Source organism: Carassius auratus, chromosome 10, assembly GCF_003368295.1.
Source record: "Carassius auratus strain Wakin chromosome 10, ASM336829v1, whole genome shotgun sequence".
Taxonomy (NCBI): domain Eukaryota; kingdom Metazoa; phylum Chordata; class Actinopteri; order Cypriniformes; family Cyprinidae; genus Carassius; species Carassius auratus.
This window is the reverse complement of record NC_039252.1, coordinates 12,765,731-12,782,740: the sequence shown is the minus strand read 5'-3', so window position 1 is coordinate 12,782,740 and position 17,010 is coordinate 12,765,731. Positions and strand designations below refer to the sequence as shown.

General features: G+C 36.1%; 1 protein-coding gene across 25 annotated transcripts in view; it reads right to left on the bottom strand.

Annotated features, from left to right (window-relative positions):
- The window catches only part of dlg2 (discs, large homolog 2 (Drosophila)), a 191,930-nt gene that overhangs the window by 50,786 nt on the left and 124,134 nt on the right, over window positions 1-17,010 (bottom strand). For 22 of the 25 annotated variants that reach the window (XR_003293022.1, XM_026273740.1, XM_026273743.1 and 19 more), the window contains 3 exons: window positions 9,831-9,884; window positions 3,346-3,396; window positions 1,389-1,513 (listed from right to left, as the gene is read on the bottom strand). Coding sequence is in view for 24 of the 25 variants with exons in the window: in XM_026273740.1 (XP_026129525.1) it covers window positions 1,389-1,513; window positions 3,346-3,396; window positions 9,831-9,884 (230 nt within the window). In the remaining variant the exon portion in view is untranslated. The remainder of the gene's footprint in view (window positions 1-1,388; window positions 1,514-3,345; window positions 3,397-9,830; window positions 9,885-17,010) is intronic. The other 3 variants (XM_026273747.1, XM_026273763.1, XM_026273761.1) reach the window with 1 other exon arrangement.

Below are 17,010 nucleotides of genomic sequence, written 5' to 3'. Positions count from 1 at the left end.
CCAGCCAGGAATAGAAACTCTACAGCGCACCAATATCAATTAAACCTTCGACCTCTTTAGAAACATGCAGAGGAACATCTTATTGGTCAAAGAATGCTCTTTCATAGATCAGGAGACTTAATTGAGTTCTGTCGTATTATTCAATAATCAACTTTCTACTAAGATTCCTTGGGAGACATGAAAATAGAAACAAATTAGATCATTGTTGCCGTACAGCAAGAGTGTGGAAAGTATCAGAAAATTTGGTATTTGTGGAATAAAAAACAGTTGCATTCAGATTCATCAAAATTTTAATTGCAAACTTAGCTTAAAAAAAAAAAAACATAATAATACAAATTTTCTAAATTTAAAAAATCTCCATGTAAGTTCCACAAAAGCAAGAAAGTCATACAGGTATGGAACAAATGAGGGTGAGTAAATGTTTAGGGTGAACTATCCCTTTAATTTCGTTGCTTTCATTCTCTAATCCTTCAGTAAGGTGTCACAAAAATGTTTCTTTAAAAATAAAATCTCAATAAATCAAGGAAAGAATCTTTGAATCTTGAGTATTTACATAAAATGCATATTGCAAACATGTTTGTTTTCACCCTGTGGAAGATTGACGTGATCTGAAAGTGATTTGGTCAGGTCTATTCGTTATACCCACACACGTCATCTCAGACCTCGCAGACGGTACATTTTTTAAAGTACCTCGCGGTCAGAGTGTGTGGCAGTCAGCAGAAAACCTCAGGTACTTCAGCTCTCCAGAGAGACATTAGGACTGTGATAAACAGCCCGGTTTCAATCATTTACAGCAGCGAGAGGCAAAGGGGAGGAAACAAAAAGAGCGAGGGAGGAACAGAGAAAGATTGCTCTACAAAGCCAGAGCAATAAGCGAGATCATTATGTTTTGAAAAAGAAAATGACCTAGTGATCTACTGACTTTATAAGAAACAGTATTATTTCCTCTGATAATCCATCAATTTATGAAAATACTTTAAAAATCAATTCATAATCATTTCCATAATGGAAATAAAATAGGTTTAAAAAAAGACAATTTTCATTACATGCACTCAGAAATAAAGGTTCCATAAAGGGTTTTTCTGCAGCAATGCCATTTTGGGTTCCTCAAAGAACCTTTCAACAAACAGTTCTTAAAATATATATATTTTCTTAATTATAAGAACATTGTAATAGTCTAAAGAACCTTTTTCCACTATAAAGAACTTTTTTGTACAATGGAAAGGTTTTATGAATGTCTCAAGTTCTTCACGTCTAACTGTTTATTACATTTTTAGCATACAAATTTGAGTGTGTGTTTAGAGTATATGTAAAGACAATGTTGCATGTAACACAACAAATGCATGCACACAATTCTTTTTTTTACAAAATACAAAATACTGGCCCACCTCAGCCTGCCATCTTCGGCTGCCGCTCCTCCAGGGATGATCTTTGTGATGAAGATCCCAGGATCATCGCCGATGTGAGGGTTATCTGTACCACCTGCTATACTAAACCCTAACCCTGAGTTACCCTGAGGAGACACACACACACACACACACACACACACACACACACACACACACACACAGAGGAATATATGATTGGCCTGTTCTGAGACCTTTGCCTCAGTGTAAAGAGGCTTAATTTTTGAACAACAACATAATGCACAAGAAGAGGGAAGCGTAACATTATTTTCGTAGGAGGTGCCCTTTGCTACCCATGACTCATCAGTGTTTACAGTTTGGCACAGCATGCGCCTCTGAGCAGCGCAAACTCACAAATCAAAACCTGTCACAACCGTGGGCTAGAGCCACATTTAACATCTCGGAGACATAAATAGACTTACAGGCTAATATTCTGTAGTGACGTGTTTATGATGGGGCTCTCCAGGGTTCTGTGTCTGTATAATACACAGGCTTTTAAGCTTTAAACAAAGTGGATCGTGAGGAGAATTAACCTTCGCTGATTAGAGATGTTCCCTGGCTATGTTGAAAGATTGGATAGAACAGCAAAGTTACGAAAAGGAAATGCCAAAACTATAGCATCAGAGTGGATAGATGGTTTTAAAGGGAAAGGAAGAGAGAGAAATGAGTGACAATAACAGATCAGCCTCTAGCAGCAGAGTTATCGCCTCGGCTTGTATCCAATTTTCTAGCTTGTAATCTCAGTCGAGACTGTAGAAACCCCTGAATATACACTCTCAGCCCTCCTGGCTCCAGGGTCGGACAAATCTGCGCTCCCTCTGGTCTAGTTGACCTTTGCTATTGTCCGTGCTCTGTGTCTAGTCATGTGGATCCGAATGTAGCTGCCAGAATGTCATCTTCAGCCGTCTAATTTTCTCTCTCTCTTTCTCTCTCACACTGACTCTACTGTGCACCCCAGGCTTTCACTTGCAAATAAAGCATATACAGTAGCCCAATTAAGAGGGTTCAGTGATACGTCAAAATTAAAGCTTCAGTAATACTTTCTAAAGAGTTCGTATATATAATGCATTATAAAATGTATTATGATATTCTTAGATTTATAACAATGCATTCATATAAATATGTACATTTGGAAATAGTATATAAGCGTTTTCATGAATAAATATAATCATATATAATAAATATAAAATATAATTAAAACAATTTAATATTCAATATAATATTTTTATATACTCACTGCAGTTTTAAACCCAGTTTGGGAAACCCTGGTGTAATGTAATGTTTAATGGCTTTTTTGATGTTGATATATAAAATATATATATATCATTATTTCTCTTTGCTTTTCTAATATCAGCATGGTACATTAAGTCAGATAAAGTTAGATAAAAAAAAACTAGATTTATTAATTTATTAACTACAGTTTTCATCATATAACCTGTAAGCAGTAACAGATTTAAATATTTAAATACTTAAACAGACTTTAAATAATCTACCCAATCTACCCTGTATACAGTATACGTGTGTGTGTGTGTGTGTGTGTGTGTGTGTGTGTGTGTGTGTGTGTGTGTGTGTGTGTGTATGATGACTTATAACATTTACAGGATTCTGTTAATATTTTGGTCAGGCAGGCAAATTCTTTTTTTGAGAGTTTATCCACACAATCACTAGAAAAATCAAAAAAGCAATCAACATTAAATCAAATGATCTCACATTTAAAGTCATTACTAATCACAGACTAAGCTTGCTCCATGACTGGTCATGTCTGATAGTTATGTTTCAAGATCATGCTCACAAACCAGACTGTGAATGACTGGATTATCAGGCGGAAGAATCTACACGAGCATAAAACGTGATCTGTGCTCAACTCAACTCTGAGTCTATGCATCTACGAATGAGTACTGAGAGAGAGAGAGAGAGAGAGAGAGAGACAGACACTTACCCGCTCTAATGTAATCTCTTCAAATTCATATTCAATTTCTGTCCCATTTACCTGTTGGAGGGGAAAAAATGAAATCCCATTAGATATGTTTGCAGATGCAATTCAAAAAGGGCATTAATCATTTAACCTTCACATTAAATATCTAACTGTGATGCCACAAAGACATCCTAAACTTGCAGCAGCCAAGTGATGTGGAAAGAGGTTCATAACAGTTTAAAACATTTTAGGACTGAAGCCATTGTGCTTAGTCCAATAACCTCTTAAAAACATCAGCATTCAACTCATTCTCCTTGAATGAAACAGGAACAGGGCTTTCATACAGTACATCTTCAGCAGACATTGAGCCTCACATCTATTCGGCTCACTGCATTAGCTGTAATTGTCTAAATCTGAGTCCAGACACTAAAATCCATAATCATTTACCTGCTTGTACAATGGGACCAGGCCTCTAGGGCAGACATGCTGGCTCAGGCAGCCCTTTAGAGATGAATTCATACTCAACGTGCTGCTAGAAATGGCATTGAAAGACAACTAATCCAATTTCAAGTTCAATTTCAAATGAGGGTCATCTTCGTGCTCGATTGGAGACATTCATCTTAATTATTCTTTAATAAGTGAAGCAAATGTAATGGCCATAAGGCGCTCTAATACATGCTAAAGACCTTTTTGGGCTGCTCTCACATTTATAATGTGAGCATACAAATATCCTCAACATTTGACTTCATCAGATACTAATACTACAAGGACCTTGCTGCAAAATACAGTGAATATGTATAAGACGAAATAACTATGATTATTATCATATTATAGTTACATATTATTTATAGCAGTTCAAAAGTCGGTAAGATTTTTTAAAATGTTTTTGAAAGAAGTATATTATTCTCACAAGGATGCATTTATCTGACCAGAAAACACCGTAAACCAGTAATATTGTAAAATATTACTGCAATTTAAAAGAACTGTGGCAGAAATGCATATCTTGAATTTATTTATTTATTGGTGCACTCTAGCGAAATACAATTTGTGAATGCTTTTACAACATTTTTAAGCTATTAAAAGATTTATTTTCTGTGATAGCCAGCATCATTTCACAGATACTGTCCAAACAGCATGTTACGAACAAGGACATTTTATGTTGAAGTGCCTCGATAATAAGGCAGCCATGGCATTTACAGTGAGTGTGCATGTTTCACATTTTGACTTTTTTTTTTATACTGAAGGGAGTATTTCAGACAGCTGGAGAAAGAGAAACAGTCATTCATGGCTAATTGAAACCCAGTGAACAAGCTCGTTTATGCCTCAGCCGCCTCAGCTGTTCAAGAGAGAGAAAGAGAGAGAGACATAGCTGAATACGGTCTCACTGCTCTCCTCAGAGCAACATGACCTTTCATTTACAGCATCAGTTGGACGCCCCCTAGATTACACCTGCTCTTAAACATGAGGACCAAACAGATGTCAAGAGCACAGAGCTGAACGCAGTCTCACACTCCACAACATTTCTCAGATGAATTCATTTGTTGAATGCTAGCTGACATTCTTCAGTCATGCAGGAAGATTTGGTAACATATTTAGTCAGTTGGTCCAGAGTCAATACCAGGATGAATTACTTAGGGGGCAATTGGAACCTTGGATTGAGCACAAATTGGACACATTATATTCTAACTAAATGCTTAAATGAGTGGTCCACTTCTATCATCAAAAGACAGAAAGCACATAGACATGTATATGTGTAGTCCCTCTCACCCTCAGCGCCACACCTCGCACTCGCTTCGAGTGGACCTCGAACCTGGGTCTCTGGCATGGGAGGCGGACGCACTAACAAGGAGACTAAATGACTGCAGCCACTAGCATCTGTCGCTAGTGAGTATTTTGAGATTGGGGAGTGAGGTTTACCTGCACAGCACCTACTCGCTGGCCTCCGTTACATATGCATAAAACTAAACTATGGAAGCCTGTTTCCACTGAATAAAATAAAGGCAATTGCAAATTTGTATCTCCAATTTTTTTCTCAGAATTGCATGATATAAACTCACAACTGCAGGTTATGAAGTCAGAATAATGGGATAATAATCCGGGAAATAGTCAAAATTGTTTATATCACGCAATTCTGAGAACAAAGTTTATATCTAACAATTCTGATAAAATAGGTAAGAACTGCAAGATGTACATAAACTTGCTATTGCCAGAAAAAAGTCAGAATTATGAAATAAAAAGTCGCAATTACCCTTTTTTATTTTTATTTGTTCAGTGGATGGAAACAGGCTTCCACAAGTACAAAACATTATTATTATTATTATTTTAAATAAACACATTAATAGATCAAATGAACAAGATAAACCACAGATATGCACAAATAAATAAATAAATAAATCAACTAGATCTGCTGACTATTATGAACCACAGATGCAGAGAGAAAAAAAAAAAAACTAAATTAAACAATACTGTACATGATTAACGATTTCATTTGACTACTCATTTATACATTGGTGTGAACATCACTTTAGAGTTTAAATTCCCAACGAGTTTACTTTAAGAAAGCATGTAAAATAGAAACTCAGTGGATGCAGTTTATATGAGCACAGGGATCCCCAGAGAACATCACCAGTCAAGACAAACGCCTACATCATGCTCTGCAAGCTGCTCAAATAATTTCACAATTAATATAACAAAATTGTTTTGTCAAACACAACATCTGATGTGGCCATTCTGCTTATTGTCTGACCCAAAATTATATGTGTTTCCTAGTGCACATAAGTGCTTCTGTTTGACACTAACTAATCAGAGCGATGGCAGCCGAGCCGATTCTCCGCACTTTCATCAATGCGTGTGTGCGAGAGCTCTTCAGAACACCCTGAATATGCCAACGAACACAATCAGGGAGATAACTGATGGATGTTATAATTGATTGATGAGCATGAGAAACCAATAAGACTAGTAAATGAGTAGAGTGAGATCATTAACAACAGCAGTGCTCATCAGAACAGAACAACACTCCTTATCAACGGACTTAAGACACTGATAATCACACACACTTCATTTGGTCATTAAGTTAGGGGAACTTTTCTTTAGGTCAGGAAAACATGGCTTTTCCATCTTTCCCCTGAAGAAACGACCCAATTACTGGGCTTTGACTGGCATTAAAATTCTGAGTCGCATGGTGTTGCAAATGTGAGACGCTGGGGACCGGGGGAGAGTGCAGCTGCAGGGGGGACGGTGGGAGGGGAGTACACCATGCAGCATCCGGGGTGTAAAAGCTCACATTAAACTGGTGAGTCACTGCAAATGTGGTACCAAACAAACTCGCAAATGCAAAAGCTTTCCCTTTAGAGTTCTGGCATATTTTTTTACGCCCATCGCAGTGATTAAACATGAAATATCTCTTGGGTCGTGACATAATGAGACTTGGTTTCCTCAATACACGCCCACGTGGACTAATTAGCACTATGAACTAACCATTGTTATTTCTGACAGCTAATGGAAACAAAGGCGCTGTTAAAAGTAGGCAGAAAGGGTCATTTTGCTGCAGCTAGGTGGATGTTATTTAACAGCTACACTGACTCAGTAATGCTTTATTAATCCTGTGCCCCCCCCCACACTATCTTTAGCGCACGTTCTAGATGAGCTCTGTTCTCACTACATTTACAGTGAGCACAGTGGAGGCTTTATAATTAACAATACTTAACCAGATTTCTCACCAGGTCTAAAACTATGCAGCAGTGGGTTGAGATTTAAACAGTAGTGTCTATTGAATATTCATTGTTTGTGCATATGCAACATATACACTTTGCCTCAAAATGAGTGAGCTGTCTTTTTGTCTATTGTTTACATTGGCACTTTTTAAAGCAGCATCATGGAGGTACACAAAATATCTATCTATATATATATATATATATATATACTACCTTTAAAGGTTTTTTTTTTTTCGTTTTTCAAGAAAACATAAGAAGTGCTTATTAAGGCTGATTTATTTAATCAAAACTATTTAACTCTAAACAGTATTATTGTAAAATATATATTTTTAAAAGTAAACCATTAAAAAGACAAATATTCTACATTTTATTTTCACAACCTACATTTTTTGGAAAAACTATTTATTTATTTATAGACAGATTTATTTAGCAACCCAGCATATTGAATGTTTCTTTTGCATTAAATTAAATATGGCATTTTCTCTGACTAAGGTCTACTGCACTCCTTTATGTACCTTGTAACGTCTGACAGCTTTACACACTCTTGCATTTCTTCAACATCTTTCAGAAGCATCAACAGATGGGAGACATTTTTTTTATTGACTCAAAAGAAAAATCTGTTTTTTAAGCTTAGTTTTCAACTAGCTTCGACAATTCCTTGATAAACAGCACAAAGCCCACGTAGCATTTAACCTGAGGCAAATCTGCACTAAAACAACCGAGGTTCCTTTTAAAAAAAGTGAACAGATGATACTGTGCTGGATGAGTGAATGTGTGTGTGCAGGATACATGTACTGCATGAATACATGCATAATGAGCTTGATTTGGTCCTTTCCCACTGGCTTTACTGCAGCACCTCTCTCTTTTGTCTGGGGTCATGTCGAGTCTTTTTATCTCCACAAATACTACTTAATAACCAGAAGTGCACATAAAGAACCAGGAGATTTGGTTTGTTCCTCACACTGAACCATTAAATATAACTATAAAAAATTAATTAATAATAGTGATAACATATATATATATATATATACTTTTGATATTATTTTATTCAATAATAAACTACATAAGAATGTGTGATAATACTATTTAAAATTAAAAGGTATTAAATACAAATACAATTATTTTATAGCAAAATTTAAAATAAAATGCTAATATTTACTACTACTTTTTTATATGAATTTTCAACATTTTTTATTTTGTTTTTATTACTCCCAAAACTCAGACAGACTGAAGATTAAGTACACAAATCTAAAATGCAGCATATGGAAAATCCCAGTGATGCCATATTTAACATTTAGGGTTTAAAACACCCTTGAGTTCTCAGCAAAGAAAAAAAGTTAATCTATTCTACTTTAGAGATTTGCATTTTGAAAGCACAGAACACACACGCGCGCACACACACACACATAGTTTATAGTTTAACTCAAGAGTGAACACCTTTCCTGGAGTAATCCATCAGTGTTTTCTTTTCCCAGAACTCCATCTTCTCTTGCTTGTTCTCTTGTATTAGGTTATTAGTAGAAGTTCTATCAGAGACAGATTGCTGCTTAAAGCAGTTCATAATCATTGTAATCTCGCACTTAGTCCAACACATGTCCACAGTGGGCTTTAAACTGAGTACAGCAGGAAAACCAGGAGGAAAAGCAATTAAAACGACTTAACAGCATTAAGCTTGTTGCTGGATTCTGGATGTCATGGTCGATCTCGCGTTGCTGATGGAAGCACGCCGCTTTGACTAAAACACTGCGCATTCACAGTCATCTGGATATGCCTTGATGTTCATTTTTCATTACTGAGATGCAAGCAGAGAAACAAGAATCAAATGAAATTATCCTCAGTGAACGTGAAGGGTGTGCATAAGTGGCGTGTACAACAGCAAATAGAAAATGAAACAACAGAGGGATATTCCCTTGATGTAACAGGAAGAGGCCTTTTTAATCTTCAATTCAACTCAACGCCATTTCGGAGAAACAATTGATTGGTTGAAATTCTCTTATTTTTGATTTATCTTATTGGCTGAACAAGCAAGCTGAAGCAGAACAAACAAAGAATATTCTGAAATGTTCATAAACGGCTGGCCATTTCTGTACATGGTCAAAATACATCATTGCAAAAACAGGAAATAACAGACAATTATTTTGGAGTTTGAAGACACCCAGACAAAACCTATCTCAGCTGACCGAAGGTCAAGCTGTGTTGTTAGTGTGTCTGTGAAGTCTATAAACTTCTTGCTGAGTGTTTATCACTTTGTGCTGGTGTCTGATTCAGCACTGCTCTCCCCCTCTGTGTTCTTTCAGTCACTCCAGTCACCTGTTCTGTCATATGCGCAATTCATGATTTTTCTTTTGCAGTTATCTACCTATCACTCTGATTTAAAACCTAGCAAACTTTCTAAAGCAACTGAATAAAATATCACAATTTTACTGATTTGACTTGTTTTAAACCATTCATCAAACATCTCTCAGACAGCCCACCAAAAACAGTTTATTCCACACATTAGTATTTCAAACCCATAACAGAAAAGCCTATGCTAATCAAACCCGCCAATAATCACTGGCCACCTTATCTGGTTAATTTATGAAAAGCCATCAGTCATTGAGTACGTTGATCATATTTGCGCAGAGTGGAGAGTGATAAATGACACTACGTTTATGAAGAACAAAAAAAAAATGATGTCAAACTCATTCGCCACTACTCTGCGTGGGCATTGATCTGATCAAGTGGATGATCTGCAATGTCACGGCTGTGCAAAATGTCATGAACATGCAAAAAAATAAATGCAAAATCAAAACTCACGTATGGTACAGATTCCAAAGTGTCCGTGTTGACAATAATTGGGGCAGGACTTGCCTGTGAAAAGAGAGAAAGGGAGGGCGAGAGATATGGACGGAGAGGAAAACAGAAAGAGAAAGAGATAAAGATCAGAGTGGATTGGAGATGCGTGAACTGGCTTAGATTTTATTAAGGGGAACAGCAGAGCATGATGGGCACCGCTGAGCTCCTAGATGTCATGATGAAGAACACAACTCCAAAACGACAGTAAAAACATATTTACAGTACATACACACACATCGATTAGATAAAAGATGAAAAACATGGCATCATAGGAGAATGATGATCAATGCTGGAAAAATGTTTGTATGACATGAAGGTTGAAATTGTTTATAACTCTCCTTGTTTGTCTCTTTTGCTATTTAGCTAGTTTCTGAAGACAACACAAAGTCAAATCGTTTCTCCCAAACAGCAGCGAGGCCAGAAATCTCGGTGGTTGGATGTCTATTCTGTACATTCGTTGTAATTTCATTGAGTGTTGTTAAGTGTAACCCCATCATTAGCCTTTATTAGAAAATATTAGCTCATCTTACACAGCATTATGTAGAGCTGTACAATTCACTATGAAATAACGGCACAATTAAGCAAAATTTTACTGTTATAGGTAGTAATGATATTTGTGGTGCTGGAGGCAAGAATAAATCTGGTAAACTACTGCAGAGCATAAAACCTGACCAAAAAACAACAACAACAAAAAAAGCTAAAAGTACTATAATGATATGCAGACAATATATTTTTTATAATTAAAAAACTTATTAATATTTGAATGGGTAAATAAGCAGGCAGATTGGGTGGACCAGTGACACTGTCGGCCTTATATGACCTCAAATATGAGCCAAATTCAGATTTTTTTTTCACGCACTAAAAAAGCTTAATCACCTTTGCTACTAGATTAGGAAAACTTTCATTTAGATAAATGTCCTCATAAAGTGAAGTGGCTGTGAGTGATAATTCAGAATATAATAATCTCAACCATTACTCATATACTACAGTCCAAACGTTTGAGGTCGGTACATTTTTTTCTATTCAGATACAAAAGTGACAAAGTACATTCAAAATACATTAAGGATTTCTATTTCAATATATGCTTTTCTTTTGAACTTTCTATTCATCAAGGAATCCTAAAAATATATATTATTAACAGTCTGTCATATGCTCTGCTTGCACAACTAGAACTTTTTCGTGTTAAGGGACTAGTTTCAGAAAGCACTTGAGACTGCATTATATGCATTAGTCCCGCAGTTCTTCAAAGCAACACATGCTCAACCAATGGCAGGGCTTTCTGTTTTTCTGACCAATGGCAGACCTGTGTTTAAGAACCCTAATTGAAAACAAGTCATTATTTTTGTAATTCTGTTTAGTGCCACTAGAGGCACACAACATTTAACAAGTAATGAAAGGTGGGCTAGCGCACAACACAAACTCATTCAGCTGGAGGCTGTGAGGCTTATCACAGACGCATTAGCATTCAGAGATGGCCTACTACACAAATCCCCAGGGAGATGCAGCAGGCAACTGAAGATCGATCGACAGCAGAGATTGAGGCTGTCCATGCTTACTGTGCACTGCCTCTAATTACATTAATACATCTCCCGCCTTGAGAGCTATAGCCTCAATCACAGAGGGATTGGAAAACCAGAGAGATGTGTTGGAAAGCACATGGCAAAAAATGAAAAACCTAAACCTAACCTTATCTTAAAATCTTTGCCACTGAGTTTCGAAATATAAAGTCAGCTTGAGTTCATTCTAAACATTTTGTGTTTGTTTTACCCTGAAAAGCCTGGCATCTTAAATAATAGTCAATATTTATTTTATTTGAAATGGAACAGTTTGTTAAACTTTCAGACTATATTGAGTATCATATTTCAAACATCAGGCTTTTATAGCTTATATAGTATGATATAGGAGAATATGGATCTCATACTCGAGAAGGAAAGAAAAAAACACTATTCAGAGGCAAAAATATGCCAGTTTGGTGCGGTTGCTGATATTTGAATGACCAAAATGTAAGTAGAATTTCTGATAGCTTGTAGTGTAAGTAAACGAGATCTTCATAACAGTGTAATAGACATAAAATGTATATAAATATTAGTTGTCACTCTATATCGCCCAATAATAAGCCTTACAGTATTTCAATGCTTAGGTTTTTGATAAAAGCTCTTTAGTTTATTACTGTTGTGAAGCAAAACATGTAATACCAAGTAGAGATGATCAAGTAAACCTTCAGTGCAGTAAGTGTTCATCTGGAAATATAACTATACATTTATGCTTACAGTTTATAAATATCAGTAAAGATTTGACATCAAAAAGACACATGTACCACAACCTGAAGGTGGGCATTTTTAGAATTATACTAAAAGCCTGTTTATTTGCTAAAAAGTATAATCATCAATCAGCTGTCATATTGTAGGTAATTGTGTCCCAATGCCAAGTTCTGGTGAGTAAGTCCTCAACACAAACATATATTATACAATATTAAAATCCCAGTATTAAACCACTGATTGGTTCATGTTGCATATGCAGCAAATGAGCTTGCTTTACATTTAAATGGCTGGTTAGCATTCACTAGAGCAGCTTGCATCGCACTTTCAGAGTTCTTCTGAAACCCTCCACCTCCCCAGCTCCACCTGTATAGACCTGCTAAGGGTTATTTTATATGCTATTTATCCAGCAGCATTATGTCTTAAATACTCACAACACCTTATTGGTGTATGCATTAATAATCAACAACAGCAGCAATAACCAACAGCAGTGGTGTAGCAGATCAAGAAAGTTTTGATCATGTTGATAATTTAAAGGCATTTGCATATCAAATATGATACAGTAGGCTTTATAGGGTTAAGTACACACTGCGGGCATCACCCACACAAGGTGCACTTGTAATGAATGACATGGTGGGATCAACAACAAAAATTTGCCATCTAGCTGAAGCTATTATCTACTGATGAGGTTCATCACGGCATGGCAGCCAAACATTAAAGAGATTAAAAGAGATAATTGCAGCGTTATCTCAAAATATGACAGTTTAATGGTTGAAAATAAAAAGCACACAGAACGTAAATGAGCAAAAGCTAAGTTTAATGTCTCCCTGGATGACAAAGAGCAATATTGGCCATTTCAGAAAGAGAGTCATAAAGCGGCTCTCCTCTGAGACACACACTCAGAAAGATGAGTCCAATTTTCAACTACGATGACATTGCAGAACTACTAGTCATAAGCGTGAAGACAGCTCATATTGCAGATTTCAGTTTCTATTAAATGATTAAGAATATTATGTTAAAATTCTGAGCTCTACAATGCTGAAGCCATATTTTAATTTGAATCTGTCATTGTTAAAACATGACATGCTCCCGCTAGGTGGTATAATAAAAAAATAAGACTGCATTCATCAAAATGCAAATGATATGCAGATTTATTTTAGATCGACATCAGACACCCACAAGTTCATCAGCACTATGTCAGACAGTGTGACATTAACTATAGGAATTTGGGTGTCTATGAAATTTTCAGCGAAGCTAAATATAAAAACAGCACATCTAAAACTTAATTCCGGTACATTAACTAATTACCACTGAAGATCAAAGACAACATCAAGTCATTTTGTCTTTATTTGGTGACCTCACACTGAAACTGAATATTCAGAGTAATTTAAGATCACATGATATTATTAGGTAGTACTTATTTTGTTCTTTCAGGAAGTAATCGATACAAAACAGCACTGTGGTGGTTTCATTGCACAGTGATCTATATACAGATTGTAATGTCATGGTGATATCTTGTGTGAAATTAGATAATATGGGCTGAAAGATACAAACTTGGATATTCTCACCTAAAAAGGTTTTATTCCATGCTTAGTTTGACTTTAAAGAAAACTGAAATGGCAGTGCTGCAGCAAGGGAAGTGGGTTGCTGGACTAACAAGTCTCTTCATCTCAATTCTAGAGCTAATGAGAACTAGATTGTAGGAAACTGACAAGAGGAAAGATAGTTAAGAGAGGACTAGAGCACTAATATACAGAAAACATAAAAGCTCAATGTACACAGACAGCATCTTTTCTCAATGTAAATGCACACTGCAAAATAGCAAGTACTCAGTTAATGCCCTAGCTGGACAAAATGTAACACATTTGAATAAATCTGGGTAGAATAAGCGCTTCAACGGGCACACAGACTCTTTGTTGATGTGTTCATTAATTCACTCTCTAGACACAATCGGCTGAAGTGGCTGTTGCCCGTTTTCCAGCGTTATTTGTGTGGAAGTGCTTGCAAATGCCCTGATGCAGAGCACGACCGGCCTCTTTCAGCCAGCAAGTGCTCACGTGGCCCAGCTGAGCACAGAGGTGATGGCATTACATAATCAACTGCACACACAGCCCTCAATCAACATTAGAGGATAAAAATAAATGAATGTGTGCCAATTAAAAATGTTGCAGTATGGTATAGACATATGTAGTACACCATGCTGTTTTTAAGGCTAAAGATGCAAGAAAGAAACAAGATGCAGTGATCGAATCCACATTTAATATGAAAAGTGTGTGTGTGTGTGGTGTAGGGGAGACCAGCTCTGCAGTGTTTGGTAAAGAGAGCACGAACACAAACATCTTAAGAGCTTATTGTGGAGCCAAACTGGAGCAGACTTTCTGCATCAAGCATCTTCATGCCTCTGTAGAGTTGGTACACAGAAGTGCCTGTCTTCAAGACATCAGCATTTTTAGGGCAGGAAAGGTGCAGGCTGATACAAGATCAAGAAAGTGCTTGGGTTTAAACCCAGAGTTTATGCCACTTTATGTAACTTAAAACATCATGTCAGACTACCTTTCTAGCTAGTGGGGGTCTTTTGAGACTTGTTTAACACTGTGTCGTGCAGATGTTTATGAGATTCAAAGGCTTATCACCTCAAAAATGCATGTGAAGTGCAATCCAATTCAGGCAAAACATGATTAATACAGTGTGGCGTATCTAGGAAACCCATCAACCCTAAGGTTAATTGTGTGTTAATAAGCACAATGGAGTAACTATGGTTGTCCTTATCAATGATAGCAATTCACCTTATCTGTGAGAACTGAATAAAATTCCAAGACAACTGCAAGATTAATATGAACTTCAATTAAACTACTCCTCAAACATTCCTAATTCAATTTGCTCTTTATCTAATTACCAGATGAAAAATACCCTTCAGTGAAACAAAAGGACTAGTCAGGAGCCTTTAAAAATAGAACTGAACGAAGATAAATATCTACAGTATACCGGTAATTGTGCCTTTGGAAAACAGGGTGACAACAATAGTATAATATACTGTTGTAGAGAAAGTCACTGTAAATTAGATAGTTAATACTGTGCTTATCCAGTGTTAAAGATGATGATTAATAATGATTAGTCTGCAGATGTGGTATGTGCTGCTTAAAGAGGTCCTGCAATGGCGTTCAGTGCCTCTGCTCTTGTCCCACTTTACGGTTCTCAATAATTCAGGCCACAGAAACTATACATAGAGCTACCACACCACCGTCAATAATGCACAAGAAGAAAAAGTCAACAACAACATTTTTAAGAGTTGAACATCAAAGAGACAGCAACTCAAAGAAGTAACCAAGAGCAGCAGACTACAAAGGGCTGGTAAAGATATTACCAAGATGCATATATAAACACACCAATAAATAAAAATCAAAACAACTTTTAATATTTTTATTCAGCCTGGATGCATTAAATTAATAAAAAGTGACTGTGAAGACGGTAAAAGCAGTAAAACGGTTATCAACATTGATAATAATTAGAAATGTTTAAAAATCAGCATAGCAGAATGATTTCTAAAGGATCATGTGACACCGAAGACTAAAATAATGGCTGCTGAAAATTTATCATAAGAATAAGTCTTTTAAATAGTATTAAGTTTTATGGATTTTTGAGAATAAAAAAAGATAATATAATTTGAGATGAGCTTTGAGATTGAGCTGCAGTAGGTAACTTTTGTAAAAATATATTTTTTACATATTTGTTAAACCTGTCATTATGTCCTGACAGTAGAATATGAGACAGATAATCTGTGAAAAAATCAAGCTCCTCTGGCTCCTCCCAGTGCTCCTATTGCCATTTGCAGAAAATCATCCGCTCCCGGTAAGCAACAACCAATCAGAGCTGTGGTCCGTAACTTTGTTTGTGTTCAAAATGTAGAAAAATGTATATAATAAGCGAGTACACCATCAATTCATTTTCACCTATAATAAGTGTTTATATTCGGACTATTTTAGATTGCTTCGGGGGTACCGCGGCTGAGTAACCCAGTACCTTTGTGATTCTTCACAGACATAAACAGAGAGAAGTAGTTCCGGCTATAATGTTCTTCCGCAAGACGCAAGTAGTTCTGTTTATTAACCGCTAGAGCGTCAAAAGTTACCTACCGTAGCTTTAAATCACAAATATTATCGAAAAAATGTCATTAATCAACATATACATATTAGTGTGCACTGGTATACATACACAAACATACAAATAAACAAACAATCTTTAACTGTTGAGAGATATACATTAGTTTGGCATTGGTCCTACAGTGAGACAATTGGCTAATAGTGTCTTTTGATGACCTTCTCTGAACTGAAAGATGATCTGAGAGCTCTAACCTTGTCCAGTCAATGGTTTAAGCTGAATGGCGATAATTAATTGATAATTAAATTGAATTTAATTAAATTAATTAATTTAAAATTAAATTAAATTGTTAGAATAGGACAATATTTGGCCAAGATACAACTATTTGAAAATCTGGAATCTGAGGGTGCAAAAAATTCTAAATATTGAGAAAGTCACCTTTAAAGTTGTCCAAATAAAGTTATTATTAAACAGTAAATAAGTTTTGATATATTTAAGGTAGGAAATGTACAAAATATCTTAATGGAACCTGATGTCAACTTAATATCCTAATGAATGAAAAATCTATAATATTGCCCCATATAAAGAATGTTTGCCTATTGCTACAAATATACCAGTGCTACTTATGACCAGGGTCACATATATCACACCAGACCGCCAGAGATGAGAAGTGTGGAGGTGATGGATGTGAAGGCACATCATCATTTCTCCCAAGCCTTCCTCTGTCTGCCATCACTTTAACAATCACTTGACCAATTTCCTTATTTCAGCATTAAATTCCTTCT